The sequence below is a fragment of the Musca domestica genome, unplaced genomic scaffold, assembly GCF_030504385.1.
Source record: "Musca domestica strain aabys unplaced genomic scaffold, Musca_domestica.polishedcontigs.V.1.1 8, whole genome shotgun sequence".
Lineage (NCBI taxonomy): Eukaryota > Metazoa > Arthropoda > Insecta > Diptera > Muscidae > Musca > Musca domestica.
In genome coordinates this window covers 827,464-844,518 of record NW_026712409.1, presented here as the reverse complement: position 1 = coordinate 844,518, position 17,055 = coordinate 827,464, and the positions used below count along the sequence as shown (strand labels likewise).

Sequence of the window (17,055 nt, the reverse complement as noted above, 5' to 3'; positions counted from 1 at the left end):
AATAAAACAAACAAAGCTTATAAAAAATATTGCACTTGAAAAAAAATTAAAATTTGAATAGTTTTATTGCAAAATTAAAAGAGTCCTTTTTTAAGTCAACACTTTTTGTCTTGACTTCAGATCACATTAAATTTTATACATTTGTTTAGTTTACAGCATTTTGTTGCAAATGATAATTAAAAAGTAATTACACATTGATGTATTCGGTCGATCGTAAAACTAATAGATATATATATTTATATATGTGTGTATAATAAAATACTTTATATGCATAACATGTTTTACAATGTCCATGAAAATTTGATTTGATTTGCTCCATCCTGTATCGTATTCAGGATTTTTCAAATACCTGGAGGAATTGATTGTTTTACTACGATGGAGTAGAAAGTACCGAAGTTTCATGATTTTAAAGGATCACGTCAAGAAACGACGGCTTTCAAAAATTGACATCGCTGTCAGAATGTTGGCTAACAACTGGCTAATTCGTTGCTTAAACAAAAGGGAATACTTAACACAAATGGAATTTAAAATAACACAAAATAAAAGCATCACAATGATTGTATGTAAAGTAAAATTACATAGTTAGAAGACTTACAATCAATAAACAAGCAGCAAATAATAATAATAATAATTATAAGGAAACATAAAATGTAATTAAAACTATGAAATTGTGTTCTTCAACTGAAAGCTTAACTGTTTGTCGGGGGCCTTTTGCACTGATAAAAATCTGTCTATGTCAGCGTTCGTTATCATCGTATCTATTAAAAGCTCTAAATAAAATATACAAAATTGTCTACCTCACTAATAACCTTAAATGAAATGCCACCACGCCTAAATGTTTATACAATACGAGTTGCAACTGTCGTCGTTGTTTGAATGCTTGAAATCGGGGGAAGGGGTTGGTGTGCTTCAAACATGACCGAAGTTGACATAAAAAGCAAAGGGAACGCGTTTACTCGACTGCAGTATCCGTATAGATAAGCTGCCTTCCATTTCTGGAGAAAGTGCCACCTAAGCTAGTGTAATGATTTACATTATTTGTGTTTAATCCTAGTACAACAGAAACATACAAAAAGGACAAGTTTTCGCTTGAAGGAAGCTGATTTTGTTCTCATATAAAGCCAACTATTCTAGATAGAGATTTGTTTATACTCGTTCTGATTTCCTATGCTTTGTGTGTATGTGTGTGTTTCATTGTTTTTGGAGTCTCATAGCTATATTAAGTGACTGCATCGAACGGCATTTGCAAACGATAACTTTGATTTCACCTGGTCTCCTTCAAAATGCCGTCGAGCGTCGATTCGTTTTTTTCGCATTAGACGTGTTCGCATCATATGTTGACATTCGCATTATGGAACATGTGCGCTTAGTGGAAATGGGGGGTGGTGTTGGTTCTGCTGCGACAGATGTAGTTCGGCGCATATGGGGGGGTTGGTGCTTTTGGTTTGGCACGGATATTGCATTTGGTGTTGTCGGGGTTGTGTAATGTTGCCTTGCACTTGTAATGTTGGCCCATCTCTGCATTTGATGCGAACACTTCGGAAATAATCATTTTCGTCCACCGGCGCCACTCAGCGAGCTTAGCGATTCGCCTCGGCTTTTAGAGCGCGGCAATGGCGTTGTCTCTGCCGAATACATATTGTTATTACATCGAATATGGATAAGATTGTTCCAGCTTACCTTTACTGCTCTTTTCTGCTTTATATGCTCTCATTGCCTTGCCACGTTTGTCAAGTATTAATTTGTCAAATCGCACGAATATACCATGCTTCGGTTTGCAGTGGAAATATTGAATGCCCTGCACGGTGCCATCATTTTTTCCTGTCGGGGTGTCAAGTTCCACGCCAATCCAAGTTCCGGCCTGAAAGTGTGTAGTGCCGACATAGGAGATCACTCCACTTGTATTGTAGGGCCGAATCAGGACAGATTCGCCAATTGTGACCCAATCCGGAAGGGTTAAATCGACATGTTTGCTTTCGTCTAAAAATGAGAGATATAAGTAAACTCAATGCGAATGCAATTAAATGATTTGACCCACCTTCTATTTCCATGCTGGCGCTCATTGATGTCATATTGAGATAGTCATTAGATGTATTATTGGCCAATCCTTCCATCTTCGCAATCGACATTCTTTGCATAGTGTTTGTGCGATTATTATTTAGAGTTGTTCCGTTAGATGTTTCATTGCCATTGCCGCCACCCTGAGGGGGTGTCTTCTTTCTTCTCACAACTTTCCCCGCTGGAAGTGGAGTTTTTACCACTCCAGTGCCTTCGCCTATGACTTCGTTCCCATTCTGATTGTCTGTGTTGTTGGGCAAAGGTGAAGTGTCGTTGTTGTTATTTGGCATAACATTCGTTTTGTTGTTGTCGTCCACGATATTGCGTATGTTTTCATTTTTAAAATCTGCAATCTCGTGTTCGCCTTCTGGTTCATTTAATTCGTCAGTAGCAGAATTATAAAGGTCAGTTTTCTGGTTCATTTCGCCCATATCACGTTGTTGCATATTCTCTTGATTATTACTCACGGCTGACGGCGTATCCGCTTCATTTGGCTGCTGAAGTGTACCACAATCATTGGCAACGGTGACCTGCGATTTGGGTTGCTGTTCATGCAATTGATTGCTGCTAAAACCCGTTTCTGCGTTCTGAGTTCCATTCGACGCATTTGGCATGTCTTTAAGGAATGGATTTACACGGTGAATTGCAGCACGATTGGGTGGAGAATTGGAATTGATGCGATCAAAATCTGCAAAACAGAATGTATCATTAACGTATCATGTGTCACACATGGGCTCGGATGCAATTACCTGGAGTCTCATCAATGCTCATAGAACGCATGGACGTGATATCGTCATTGGTTAGGTTAGTGCAAGACACGGCCTGTAAAATATACGATACAATACGATATACAATAGAGTTGTCAGTTTATGTAACAAGTTAAGGTGATTTTCCAAGTTCGCCTTGACTTACCTGTGAACCGTAACCACTAGAGGTTGAAGAGCTCATACTTGGCGTTGCTAAGCCTGTCAAATGCTTCAAGTTTGTGTTCGCGTTTGAGGTGTAGCTCAAATAGCTGTGGTTCGAATGCGAACTTACATCCATAAAGGAGTCCATTGTTTTAGATGACGTAAGTCGCGATCGCGGTGTCTGGTGGTAGCTATTGTTCAGTCGTTGCTGTTTCTCCAAATCATAATCGTGGTTATAGTCCGAGTCACTCAAGCTGTCCTCGGGTTCTTCGGCCAATGAACGATGACCGCCTAAAGGCTCTTCGTGCAGTGTGGTCATACGCATGCCCATCAATTTGCTTGTAGCCGGCGATGCTACAATCCAAAAAACAACAACATATGATTTTAAAATGACTTTTTTAAAAAAAATATTGAAATATATTGTATAGGTTTCTATACGCTGTGTGTAATACGTAAGCAAATTAAATTCAAATTGTTTTGGACCTACGTTTTGTTGGCTGTGTTCTTAGCGAATTTGAATTCAAATTCAAATTTAAGAATGTTGGACGAGCTGCATCCCAAAAGAAGAAACATTTTACGCATACAGATGATTAGTATATTAATATCAATAAACTGCTTCACAGTTAGCATAAACTAAATTCTAAAACAGGAACTAAACGTTGAGGTGATTCCATTTAAACATATTTGTATTTATTACTTAGCGCCATTCTGGGATCAACACATGTGCCGAGTTCTTCTAATGTAATTACAAACTATGTGTACTAGGTAAAAGGCCTGTGCTAAAACCAAGTGCTGTTGCGGATCACTTAAGTCTTTCTATGGAGCATGCCACTATTAGTACCAGTAAACCAGCCCACAACGCAGACTCAGTAGAGTGTTGTTTTTAGAGTTTAGTGTTGTAATATTGGAACTTCATATAATATTGCAACTCAAGTCGTATGATATATCTACAGAAGTCCCCCGTTTTCTATTTCGTTTTTGCACTGAATATTTCCATTTAAAATAATTCGTTGTAGGTACCCTTCAATTGCTTCAAATATTCAGTAGTTTGAGTGAACTCTTCAGTGTCTGCGTTATGGGCTATATCGGTTCCAGGGTCAAAGCTTTATGGCACCTTGTCTTCTAAATCTAACTGCCTCCTTGCCAAAGGGCGAGGCTCGGCAACGTAATTACAAACGGCAGGCAGAATAGCAATTTGCGCTACACAATACATTATTAATATTTGTGGCAGAGGAAATTACAATGGGTGATTGTGATTATGACAGGCTTATGACGAAACAAACTTAAACAACAAATAATTGCACAAATAGAAAGAAGAACTAGAATACGCATAGAGAACCGAGAGCATTCAATTAAATACAAATCTTTACACATAACAACAAGAAAACAACATGATGCTTCTAATGTGGTTGAATGTCCTTTGCTGTGCATGGGCGGATTGATGGATGGTTGTGACGATGTAGTATTGCGATGGCGGCATTTGATTATGATTTCGAAGCAATGCAATGCGATCGGATGGATTAGATGATGGATTTTCTAGACAATGAAATACACTTGGTAACAAACATTGTAAACTAAACAAATTAGAAAATTGAACTAAATGATAGACTGTAAGTTTCTTTTATAGAAAAAGGACAGACAAGTATAGATAAACAGAGGTTAACAAACGACAAGTGTGTTTTAGGACAGATTACAACTAAACAAACAAACTCAAATTAAAATCTTGTGTGTATTAAAAAAACAGATGCTCGAGTGTTGCAAACAAACACTCAGACTGGAGGAGGGATGTCTCTCAAAACTCAAATCAAAAATTTAGGATGACTCAATTTTTTGAGTTTGGTAACGGAGTTCCGTGTCCCATTGCTGCAATTAGTATGTCCGTGGGGCGAAACAACAAAAACAAACTGAGTGTTCAGGAAATATTGCGAAACGAGCGTTTCATAACAAAGGAACGATTCTAACGAAGAAGAAGAAACCAAAATTGTCCAATAATAAATAACAATCCAGTGTTAAGTGTTGTCAACAAAACAAAACGTATCGATATGCTTTTGAACGTTGGAAAAGTTGCGTTCTTCTAACAATTGCATAAATAGACTCTTTTTTTTTAATTTTTGGGTTCAACCCAGCATTTTTCTATTACCTGACAAATAGGAACCTGCGATGGTTGCGCATTGTTGTGATGTTTTGAGAATTGAGAATATACACAATCATTATTCAATGTCGGAAATTAAAAAAAAAAAAACAAGAATAATAAAAATAACAGAAAATTGCACCAGTAAGAACGGCCACAACTAAAATGTTTTCAATTTTTGCTGTTTGCCAACCAGTGCAAAAATATTTGAGAAAAATAACCAAGGAAATGACTGGACTCCAATGCAAATAAAATAATCGTAAATCATTTTAACAAAAAAGAAAACAGAAAATAAAAATTGAAATTCACATATTTTTGGCAGGATACGTTGAGTTCAGTGTAGAAGGGTGGGGAGTAAGAATTGAATCCAATAACGTTGTTGTTGTGAAACATGAAACATGATAAGAATGTGATGAGTGATCTGTTCTGACAGCTAAACTCGACAGAATTGTCTGTGTATATGCATGTGGCAGCATGTAGAACGATAAGTTTGTGATATTTGTTGATTTGGAAAAAATGGAATACATTCAAAAAAAGCTAGAATTTGCAATAAAGCAGCGAAAAGTTGTTCTTTTTTTCTTTGGACCGTTAGCCGTGTTCAAAAGGTGGTTGCTTCAGTTCCCATTAAAATGAAACAAAAGCTTGAGCAAGTGTTTTAGATGTGGCGAGTCAAGTACCAAAAATGTCAATGTGTAAACTAATAATGGGGAAAATAAAAATCGAAAATATTTGTATAGTGCATCAAAGATAAGGGATTCTAGTTTTAAATTATTTTTTAACTCCTGCGAAAAAAAAAACTAATCTAAGGATTTTCGTTTACTAAGTGTGAACCAAATAATTAATGTCGGTCGGATTAAATAAAAAAAAAAAAACGATTTCAAAATGGAATTGAGCTTAACGAACAATGCTATAAAATGTATTTCACTTTTTACTAATGTTTCAAATTTGAGTCATGATCTGCTTCGTTTGGTTTAAATGATTTTTGCATTTAATGATGGAAGTCTCAATTTATAATTTGTTACAACCACCCATACAATTAAAAACAGAGCACAAATTAAGCGATCTCGTGCTTTGAACAAATATTTTCTGAAAAAAGGGATTTAGAAATAATTAGAAAAGAACCACTAGACCATCATCAGATGCAAAATATATCTCCAAAGGTTGATTTTCATGACTCAATAAAACACAAGAAATATAAATGATAAAATACGACGTTGAAAGAATTCCATTTACGAGTACTACATATTAGGGTGTCATGGTGTTAGGGTGGATGGAGAAAGCAATTCACAACGGCCCTATCATTGGATTTGATATTGGAGTGAATGAAATTATTTTAAAGGCAAACAAATGCATTCGTTCGATAGGAGCGTTCTGAAAACAATGAAACTCACGCATCCACCCCAACCCTAAACATTTTACAATTGGCGATGTTAATGGCAAGTCAAGTTCATGTGTTTCATCAGGTCAATAGGTATAATAATTTTGCAATTAAAGTAATGGGTATGATTGTTTAATCGACAAAAGGAAACAAATCAAAATGTGTGAAGAACTTAGGTCGTAGATAACCACTGCGGGAACTTACCAATTCCAAATGGCTTGCCGGGAGAGTCGTCGTTGCTTCCTTTTCCTCCGAAACTGTGGCGAGAGCGAGTGTTGAAATCTCGCATTCCAACGGGCGTTGTTTGCACTAAAAATTTAACAAAATCTCAGTACATTTGGAATCGTATCCTCGAGTAGTTACTGATGTAAATATTACCTTGTGGCATAAATTTGCATCCAAGAGATTGATTTAAATCCACAAATGATTCGGATCGACCCACATTCAAAAGTGACTCCATAGATGCGTCAAAGCCCATAATCTGTGGCAAAATGAGATTGAGAGAAATGCGTGATTAATAGACGAGTTTTTGGTGGACATTGACGTGGGAGGAAATGGTACGGGAAATCAAATCAACCCACACACGGCATAATTTCAAAGGAACAGAGTAGATTAAATAAGAGGAAAATGAAAATTCTAATGAACAAAATAGATTTATGAGAATGTTCTATTTAAGCAACTGGTTGAGTACTTACTGTTCCAGGATTAGGTGTGTCTTTGACCGCCTGATCATTTATTCATTTTCATTACAAAAAGTTATAGTGCGGATTGATTATTCAGATTTGATTTTGGTTAGCGATTTGTTAGGGTGTATCAACAACAGATTGGTTAATTTTGACACGACAGAGGTGGTGAACAAGGTGAAATTAATAGATCAGGTTATTATCAATTTAGTTTTTGTTTATTTTTTTATTTTTTTTTTCAGATTTGTGGTGAAAGTTTTCGATACGAATTGGTGGTGTTCACACAACATACACATTGAATACATTATTTGTTCATATGATGGGAGTGAAAGCACAAAAGAAGTGAAAGAAAGAGTAATTTCAGAAAAATACGAATTGAGAGTTTAGTTTCATTGAAAATATATATACGGCACGGTACATTACAAAGACAATACTCGTAAGCAGATAAAGAGACAGTGGTGTGTAAGTAGTACATTGTGTATATATGTATAAATACGCATATAAATGTATATCGATCGATTCAGTACATAGAATGTATACATTACCTGCGAGAAGTTGGGCACACTGACAGTCTTGCGTATGGACAGTGGCTGGCCATGTGCCGTTTCCAGTTCTTTGACAGCCACGTTCTGCCTCAAACGGTCCAGGGTCAGAATACTCTCAACTGCTGAGACACCACGTGTATATTTCTCTGAAATGCAAAAAAAAAAAAATTAGCCAGGGACATGAATTCCACTCCCAACATTTACCTATATACGTTTCGCCATCACTCGCCGAACAGTCGTCACCACTTGCTGCCAGTTGGGCTAGAGATTCGCGGTCCTCCAATTCTTCAGATGCCTTCGGTATGTTCGACACAACTTCGTATGTGACTCCTGTGCTGGGAATAGTCGCATCCATTCTAACGAGACGGAACTTTTTGAGACGATCCGTTATGCTTGGTCCTTTTTTGATATTAATGCAAAGGCGTTTTCGGAGAACCAAGTCCATGGGAGCGGGATGCGACAGACGCACTGTTGTTCGTAAGATCAAGTACACTCTCTCATTGGCTTCCGTAACCCGGTTGAGAGCAGGACTGTCATGCATAGATGAGTCCCAACTGGCAATGGCACAAACATCTTTGTCCAGGTGCTGCAGAATTTGCAGTGTGTAGAATTTGTGGCCATGTTCCTTGGATAGTATCGAGTTAATGCCAGCTATAGAGAACTCATCGTTGGTGTTCTGTGCCGAGAGGTCGTCAGCGTTGAGGTTAAGGAATAAAACAGGGACATGTGGCTCCATTCCGGAAGGTGGGTCCCAAGAAGCCGGTGCCCCGGGGATTCCGGACCCAGGAGCTGGGACTAATACTGCATTACGCTCCTCTGTTAGAGAAACCCATTGGTGAACCAGGCTCAGTTCACGCTCCCGTTCCTCCTCTGTCTTGTCCTCCTTTTTAATAAGCTTTTGAATTTGTTGATCTAAATATTGGCGTCTTCTACCCAGAGCTTCACTCCACTTCTCTCGCAGAATTGTCAGGTCTTCCTCTTGGTACGAATCCAATGCCCGTTGCAGACGTGAACGCACACTCACGCTTCCGATCGATATGTTCACGATAGACTGACAGATTATCGGCAATGTACCGGAATTTTGGACTGGCTTAACTCGGACATGGACGCGGCGCTGTTGTCCTTGCCGCAACTGATAAATACCGCCAGTGAGCACCTCGTTAGGGTTACTGACTTCAACTGGTCCGTATTCTCCGTTATCATTCAATTCGTGAATCTCTACCCACAATTCAATTTTACGCGACAATTCTGCCCAGCGATCTACTAGTGAGCGAGCTTTGGCTTGTTGCTGCTCCACTTCCCATCCTTTCGACTTTGAAAACCCGGCACTTCTATGTCCCCAGACCTCGATTGACAGAGCCCCTTCTATACAATGCTCAAGGAACTCCTCATTTATTGTTACCGTGAAGTCATTCGTGTGGTCAAACCTAAAGACCATATTTTGATCTCTGGTCGTTGCCTCAGCATTGAGGACGGGAACTACCATTTCCGAGTGGCCCCAGAAAGTATATTGACAGAACACAAAATTCGACAGCGACAAAGGCAAACCAGAGGCACATTTAATTGTCACCCGACAAGTTATCTGATTTGCCATTGGGTCCGGAGCATCATCGTAATCATCACGCGAATCGGACGATGACTCCGATATCGACTCACACATTCGATCTTGCGGCATTTGTCCAGCGATGCGTTGTATTTCGACTTGAAGTCGGCCAGCAACTTCACCTTGCTGGCTTATTATCGGTGTGTGATAGTCCAGTTTGACGTCGTGGAACAGGACCTCCAGGAAGATGTTGGCCACGCCGATCAAGTTGTGGTTTTCCTGAGACTCGTAAAATGGATCCAAGGACTTGGAGCTCTCATTTTCCTACAAAACAATGTATACGATTGTGTTCGGTTAAGAAATCTTTAGATTGTAGAATATTTAAAAATATGTAAGCTGATCTTGCTTTGAATTACCTCGTCCGAATCTTCCTCATCTGAGAATGTCTCAATAAGAGGCTTTTTAGGTGAGCAATGATTGAAAAAGAGTTATTTGTGAAACCAGTGTGTTAGATCTTTGTGTTCAATAGGTGGGTGTTTCATAAATTTCGAATACAAGATATGTTAGGGTGTCCCATCCACCATTTACTTTGTAAATCAAAGTTGGGCCACCTACTGTTTACAGGTGCTTCTGATGCGACTTGATATATACAAAATAACGGTAGGACGGATTTGTTCCAAAACTTACCAATCCATTAAGAATGCGTTCCTTGTGTTCCTGATACATTTCACGCATATCTATTAGCTTATTTTCCAACTTTTCCATACTCCAGATCTGGCTGCCAGAATTCGTCCGCTTTACCAAAATTGCCGGTTCACTGACGAAAGCGCCTCTCTGAAAAGGCAGAAAGCACGGGTTGAATCACATTATTTTACTCCATTAGTCAATAGAAAGTCCATGCACTCACCCTCCTGTTAGGGCTAAGATTGGCTGGTGGTATTTGAAGAGTTACGGAAAATTTAGTTTTCTTTTCCATTTCTTCGGCAAGGAAATTGGCTTCTTGGACTAAAGCATTGGCTCTCATGATGTCATTCTTCAACTGTCCCAATGAACGCTTAAACATTTCGTCGCGTTCCTGCGCCCACTTCTCCACGCGCATCTGGGAAGTAGGCGTGTTGGGTGTTATTTTACCCAAGCGCAGTGGGTCATAAGGAGTGTAGGGAGCATAAGGTGTGCTGGGCGAAAGAATGTTGCGCAATTGTTGGAATTGACGTTCGTATTCCTGTCATCAGATAAAAACATATTACCTTGTCTGCATATTTACAAAAGACAAACAAATATTACCTGTCGTTGTTTCTCTAAAGCAACTTGTTTGTCCTCCTCATGCTGCTTCTCCAGTCTTGCTATAGCTGTCTGAATAGGGTCGTTGCTCAGCTCGTTCTGCATGATTTCGTCGCGAGCAAAGTTGTAGTCAATTAGTTGGGCTGGAGTTTGTGGCTCAGAGCTCAGGTTTGCGGTTGCCGATTTAGGGCAGTTAACGCGGAAGAAGTGGTGATTGCCCCACAAGATGCGATCGCCATTGTGGAGCGGCACTTTATCTACGACTGCCGTGCCATTCACAAAACATCGTGCACCTGGGAATGGTTCTAAAAAGAGACCACCATCCACAATGGTGATGACGCAGTGTTCTGGCTGAATGCCCAGGCCGGATAGCTGTATGTCAGGCTGAGGACCACTCATGGTGTGTCCGCCAATCAGAGTCCTTTCTTTAAGGTAGTAAACTAACAACTCATTAAGGGACGGATCTGCGTTTAGATTAACCAAGTAATACTTATTCTTCTCCACCATTATACCACTGGCTTGGACACTTATGCCCATTTTCTCCAGTGCCTGTTGGCGCTCATTTTGAATGCGCTCAGTAGTAACTAGTTTCTCTTCCCAGGTTTGTGAGATCTGCTTCATTAGGTTTTCGCTCTCCGCCAGTTTATCATTGATGTCGCCCACCGGCGATCCAGTGGCATGCTTAAGCATATTTCGTAGTGTTTCAACCTCATGGCGCAATTCGCGAATTATACGGGCATTTGGATCTTCATTAACAACGGCGTGGTTGACAATGCGCTTGGCACGGTCTGCATACCGTAGTGTAGAAAGAGTTTCTTCGAAATTGTCCGCAGAAGGCGAAATAGTCGCAACCATAACAGTTTTAGAGTTGCCTCCCAAATTGTCTTTTAAAAGCCAAGTCAACACTGAATCCCTATAGGGCACGAATTTGTCATTCCCACCCTTCTTTCCATTGGACTGATCGGCCAACTTAGAGATGACCAAACCAAGTGTTGTAAGTGATCTATAATGTGAATCAGAATTATGCAAAATGGATTCCTTGGAAACTTAAGAAATTATGATGTGACTCTTACTTGTTTATATTTGAGCCTTCCTTGAGTCGATCTCCCACAGCACCGGTTTTAACGGCTCTTTCCGAACCGGCTAAATCGACAAGGGACATTCGCGATACTTTTTCACCCGTAACTCCCGATGCTTGATCTGTCAGTATCTGTGTTAAGACCACCGAAAACACAGCATGAGATCTCGACGATTCGGCATTCATATTCGTTGCGGCCACTGTACGCGACTTGTTGCCCTCGGTCATCAAATTATCAATGTCCATGTAGGAGGCAACGGCCAGCTGCGATAGACCGTCGACATAGGGTCCCATGACATTGTGCTCACGTACTTTTAGCGATTGTTTGTTTGGCTTCGGATCTAAGAGGTCATGTACTTTCTCATTGTAGATTTCCATGTAGGACACTTCAACTTTGTACATAAGGTCTTGGGTAGTTTTGTTGGCAATGGCTGAGAACAAGTTGTCACACAAGCGCGGTATAATTCCTTTGGACTCTTGTGAGCCCATCATTGTGTAAGATTTGCCGGAACCTGCAAGACATATTACCGTTTACTGGAAATCCTTCCTTTTATATTTTTATGTTCTATCTACTTTACCTGTCTGTCCATATGCAAATATACAGGCATTATATCCCTGAAATGCGTTGTCCAGAATGTCTCGACCCAGACAATCAAATACAGTTTCTTGCGATGCATATTTTTCATCGTCAGGATTCAGCGAAAAGAAGCAATGATCAAATGCAAAAGTCTTTGGCGGTTTCCGGCTAGAAAATAAGGATGCGATTGAAATAATTTCACAACAAAGGTATACACCATAAAGTTTGTTCAAACCTTTCTATTTTGTCGATGGCTGGAGGATTGTGAAGTATGGTCTGATGTTTATCCATTTCCACGATGCATTTTGTTCCAAGTTCGACTTCTGAAAGATGAAAAGAAAAGCACAAATTTGTAGTTGATTCACAAGGAATCGCCGATAAAAACAATTGACTGTAGTTTGTCTACAAAATATGAATGCCAAAATACAAAATTTTGGGCGTAAAAGATTGTTTAATTTTTAATAGGCGGTTGATACTTTTATTGTTCAATTCTCCCATTTCCTCATGGGACCTTTTGAGTTTTCTCATTTTCCGAGAAACGCTCAGTTCCTTGTAACCCGAATCGTTCATTTGGTAGAAGCTTTACTCCTAGTTAGCAACGGCGTGAAAGTCTACGGCATTTCTAAAAGTTTTTGAGACACGTTTTTTTATTTATTTAGAATAAACTACGGAGTACCTAGCGATAATTTATGACTTTCAAGTTGTTTTGGGGAAAAAAATGATTTCATTCGATTCTATTTACCAAAATATCGCTACAGCGCCCATTACTGATGTCAAATAACGTGAATGCTATTGCATTCAAATCTCAAGTCCAAAATTTTTACTTATATTTTATCCGTTATAACGTATTTTAAGATACGAGCACAAAATGGTTACTTTGCTGCTTTCATTTTATTTTATATTTTGAAGCCCGATAATACCATCTAGGGTGGGCTAATGTGCAAATTGTTGTCGTCTAAGCAAATTGCCCCATTTTGAATTGTTATTTCTTTTTTAAATGAACGACAGGGCTTACATAATATATGAGAAATAAAATATAAATTGTATACAAATTGTAATTTGTAAAGTGACCAATATTTTTTTATTGGAAAAAACATATCAAAATGCATGCATTAGAAATCCTAATGAAATCATACTTTAAAAGGAATGACAAAAATAAATTTAAATTTGAAGCATTCTTCCTTAATACTCCTTATAGGTAACATCAACCATTGCGATACAAATATTCCTCAGACTAGTTTAAATTATACTGCCTGCATAGATGTTCGTTGTCAAAAGACAAGTTTAAATGTAAGCTGAACTTTCGGCTATTAACATAGTTTCCGTAATGGCCTTCTTCTCTATGTTTAATAAGATAATAAAATGTACCAACAAGAAAAACCTGTAGTGCCATATACAGACACTAAACTAATTCAAAGACAAGTACAATTTCCTACCAGAAATGTCCAAAACAAGAGACAATAGACTGAAGAGGAATGATGATGATCTGTCTGATGCAATAATATGGGGTCGGGTCGCTTGTAACCGTGCTTGAATGGTTTGGAATTTGGTTTTGTTGTCAATCCAATTCAAGCCCCGTCATCAGAACCCCAAAAATATAGATTAATCCACCGACTGCCGCAGAGTCTGATCACAATAAAATAAGCTGTCTCACAACAAAGATAGAGTTTTCTTATTAATAATTTTTGGGTACATTGGAAACAGATTCGCTTCAACAGAAAACAAAACCTTCCCAAAACACCAAACTTAATTGTATCTCTTAACAACGATGTTCAAATGGAAAATCGAATGAAGAAGCAGCAGATACCTAATTCATACCGTCTTTCGGACTTTCGCAACATAACGAACATAAACATTCGGAAGAAGACATAAATACAGCAAAACTAGATATCTTTTGTTATTGTTTTATTTTTATTATTTTTTTGTTAATATATCTATGTGGAGTTTGCTTGCGGAATTGTATAAATACGAGCAGAGTTAAACATTTTCATTGCCATCACTCACTGACGGGGAGAACGACAAAGCCCGTGATTAAGTAAAATGCTTTATAAACACATACACACACACACAAGCACTCAATGTGTATGGGCAAATAAAAATGAAAACAAAAAGGCATTTAAGAGTGTGTCGTGAGTGAATACGATCGTTTTTATGGGGCTCCTCCGTCATATGAATGAGCCAATGAGTCATTGTGATAACGCTTGTATGAGCTCAGCTCCGTAAATGGGCTTTTATCGGTTGTTATTTCTGTCTTAGAATGAAAACTCCAAACAAAGCTTGGTTCAAACGAAAATAAGACAGGACTATAAGTCGCCTAAGCAGCATCAAATCAAGAAATACCTTCAAGTTTAAAAACTACTCCCTTTCTTTTTTTTTCCATACATTGTTCTAAAATTACAAATTACCAAGATTTAAGCATTTGAAGCTATTTGCAGCAATATGGGGAGTAATTTTAATTTGAGGTTTCCAAATCCACTGTAAACCTCTTGTCACAACATAATATTGTTTTCATTGCTTCATCGAACAATTTAGGACTTTCTCTTAAATGGAACAGAATAATAAAGGTACTTACCACGGCGGTTAAAGGGACGCACCCTGACAGCAACTTTGATCTTATCCGTTGACATTGTGACTGATTGGCAAGTTGACGTTGCGAGAGGTGTTGTGTTGGAGTTAGATACGTAGTAGATTATAGTCAAGGGTAAAAGTGGTTAGGGAAGGGTATGTCTAGCGTTCAAAAGGCATAGAGGACATAAACAAAACTGCTTGCCTTCCTTCGTGTATATTCTGCTTGCTTTTTAGCGTTGGTGGTTCGTTGGCGAAATGAGACGCCACTCAGAGAGGGCCTAAACACGAACAGAACAACAACAAAATACAATCTTTCCTCCGTTCTTATGAGTATTAGCCACACCGTACGTAGGACAACTTGTCAGGCAAAACAATATTCAGTTCGCTTATGCTTTTCTTCAATGATTTTCTTTTCCGTTTTAGCAGTTTTCTAAGTAGGCCGTGTTGTTTTTGTTTCTGGTTTCTTGCTGTGTGATTTGGTAGTGTGTGGTAATTTTCGTCTTCCTTGGCCGGTTGAATGGAATACGACGAAATGGTGGTTGTACTCTTGGCCCCAAGGAAAAATATGTGCCTTTGTTGGCTTTTTGCCTGATTTGAAGTTGTTAGAATTAAAAAAAATAAAACGTTGCCGCAAGTAGTAGCTTTATAAACAGAGCTACTATACTGCAGCGGAGCAGAAACAAACAAAACCTCCCAATCGAATAACTTGAGAGGCCGACTGTATTGTCGCAAATAACACACACAGCACAGGAAGTTGTAAAGCCTTATAATGAAGAGGGAAGAGTGAGTGCTTTATAGCTCCCTGTCTGCCAACCTGCTACACGCACCTGACCAACGGTGAGTGTGCGTTTGTCGTTACAAAAGCCTGCAAAAATAAAATGAGTCAGTCACTCCGTCTATTGATTCCTTCTTTCATTTCATACGGTTGTTGCTGCTGCCAACAATGTTTTTCGGTTCATTGGTCATCAATACGTTGTAGTAGGGTATTGGACGTTCGAAGCAGTATCTGCTCGTTATATTTTGATGTAGATTCAGTTTTTGTTTTTTTTTTTTTTGATATAGTTGGAACACTGGTTCTTTATTAGATTAGAGTATGTTTTCTTTAATCGCTTCGCACAAAGTTTCGTATATTTTTTATTGTTGCCCGTTGTTTGTTTTACATTATACTTCATTAACGAAAACAATTAAATATGTTATTTACAAATCAACGTAACCTTAAATTCCGTTAAATTACATTCATTCAGGCATTCGCACGCACACATACACCACGCCAAAGACAACAACAACGCATGACAAGAGTATATTTAGTTGTATTGTTTGTTGACTGGTCGCTCACTAACTCGTGTTTTTCTGGCAGAGAGAGAGAGAATGGGGAATGGGACCTTGATGACATTAAAGGACGAGGAGACAATGGTTGTGTGAACAAATAATATGTGAAGTAAATAAATGGGACCGCAGTTATTTGTTTTGCTTCCGTTTTATATTTAATAAATTATGAAATATGCTCTGTTATTTCTTTTGTCATATTTGTCCGAATTTTCTCATACACACAAACACGGTCACACACACTAATGCAAATATATTTTTTCTGAATATTTTTTTATTTGATTTTGATTCGGTTTGCGCAAATAAGCAAGCAATTAACGTTATTCCATAATATTCTAAATTATATTTTCAGTTTTTTCCACAAAGTTGTGACAATATTGTTTCGAGTGTTTCTGCCATAATACATAATCAAGCCACAGCACAAAAAAATTCTCAACACTGAATAATGACTACGTTTTCTGATTTTTTCTTCGTATGTAGATACACTGCTGCGATTTTCTTGCCATCGATTTTGTCTTTTGGCAAAAAATGAATACCTTACATTTGTATATCTTTTTTATGCGCAAAGAGCTGAAAACTTTTCCATTTTCTTGATATTTTTACAATGCATAAACGTTGCCCGAGTGGGTGATTCGATTTCGTTTAAGGAATGTTTAGTAAAGTTAAAAATTTCGTCGATTTTATTTGCAATAAGTTAGTTTTTCCCTTTCTCGTCCGTCATTAAAAGTAGGTAGGGATACATAAGACTAATTTCGACCGAATTAAACTTGGCTGCACTTAGCTATCGTGTGTTTAAGTTTGTGGCAGCATTTATTTATATTTCTTCATTCATATGCCTCTATGGGATATCAATTCATATTGAATGTCTTTTTTATACTTCATTACACGTTCAGACCTGACCAAATAATAAGGTGTTAAAGCAGACGCGTCGACACAGCTGCTGGGACAATGAACTGTCAAACCAATTTTGGAATTGAAA

At 38.4% G+C, this 17,055-nt stretch overlaps 1 protein-coding gene across 7 annotated transcripts; it reads right to left on the bottom strand.

The window, feature by feature from the left end:
* Positions 1 to 29: 29 nt before the first annotated feature.
* On the bottom strand, positions 30 to 16,825 carry LOC101888516 (kinesin-like protein KIF13B). 7 transcript variants are annotated; one of them, XM_059130866.1, is made up of 21 exons: positions 16,618 to 16,825; positions 15,674 to 15,916; positions 14,755 to 15,615; positions 12,418 to 12,505; positions 12,184 to 12,350; positions 11,601 to 12,117; positions 10,531 to 11,530; positions 10,154 to 10,468; positions 9,934 to 10,080; positions 9,663 to 9,704; positions 7,908 to 9,570; positions 7,704 to 7,849; positions 6,854 to 6,956; positions 6,680 to 6,784; positions 5,107 to 5,121; positions 3,454 to 3,516; positions 2,971 to 3,320; positions 2,808 to 2,880; positions 2,039 to 2,746; positions 1,681 to 1,980; positions 30 to 1,625 (listed from the first exon to the last, which is right to left on the bottom strand). In XM_059130866.1, the coding sequence occupies exons 3-21, from the start codon at positions 14,807 to 14,809 to the stop codon at positions 1,549 to 1,551; spliced, it is 5,934 nt and encodes a 1,977-aa protein (XP_058986849.1). In that variant the 5' UTR covers positions 14,810 to 15,615; positions 15,674 to 15,916; positions 16,618 to 16,825; the 3' UTR covers positions 30 to 1,548. The 7 variants fall into 7 exon arrangements, with proteins under 7 accessions (XP_058986849.1, XP_058986850.1, XP_058986851.1 ...); XM_059130867.1 differs by lacking the exon at positions 15,674 to 15,916 and having other exon boundaries at positions 14,755 to 15,338; XM_059130868.1 differs by lacking the exon at positions 5,107 to 5,121 and having other exon boundaries at positions 14,755 to 15,916.
* Positions 16,826 to 17,055: the final 230 nt, after the last annotated feature.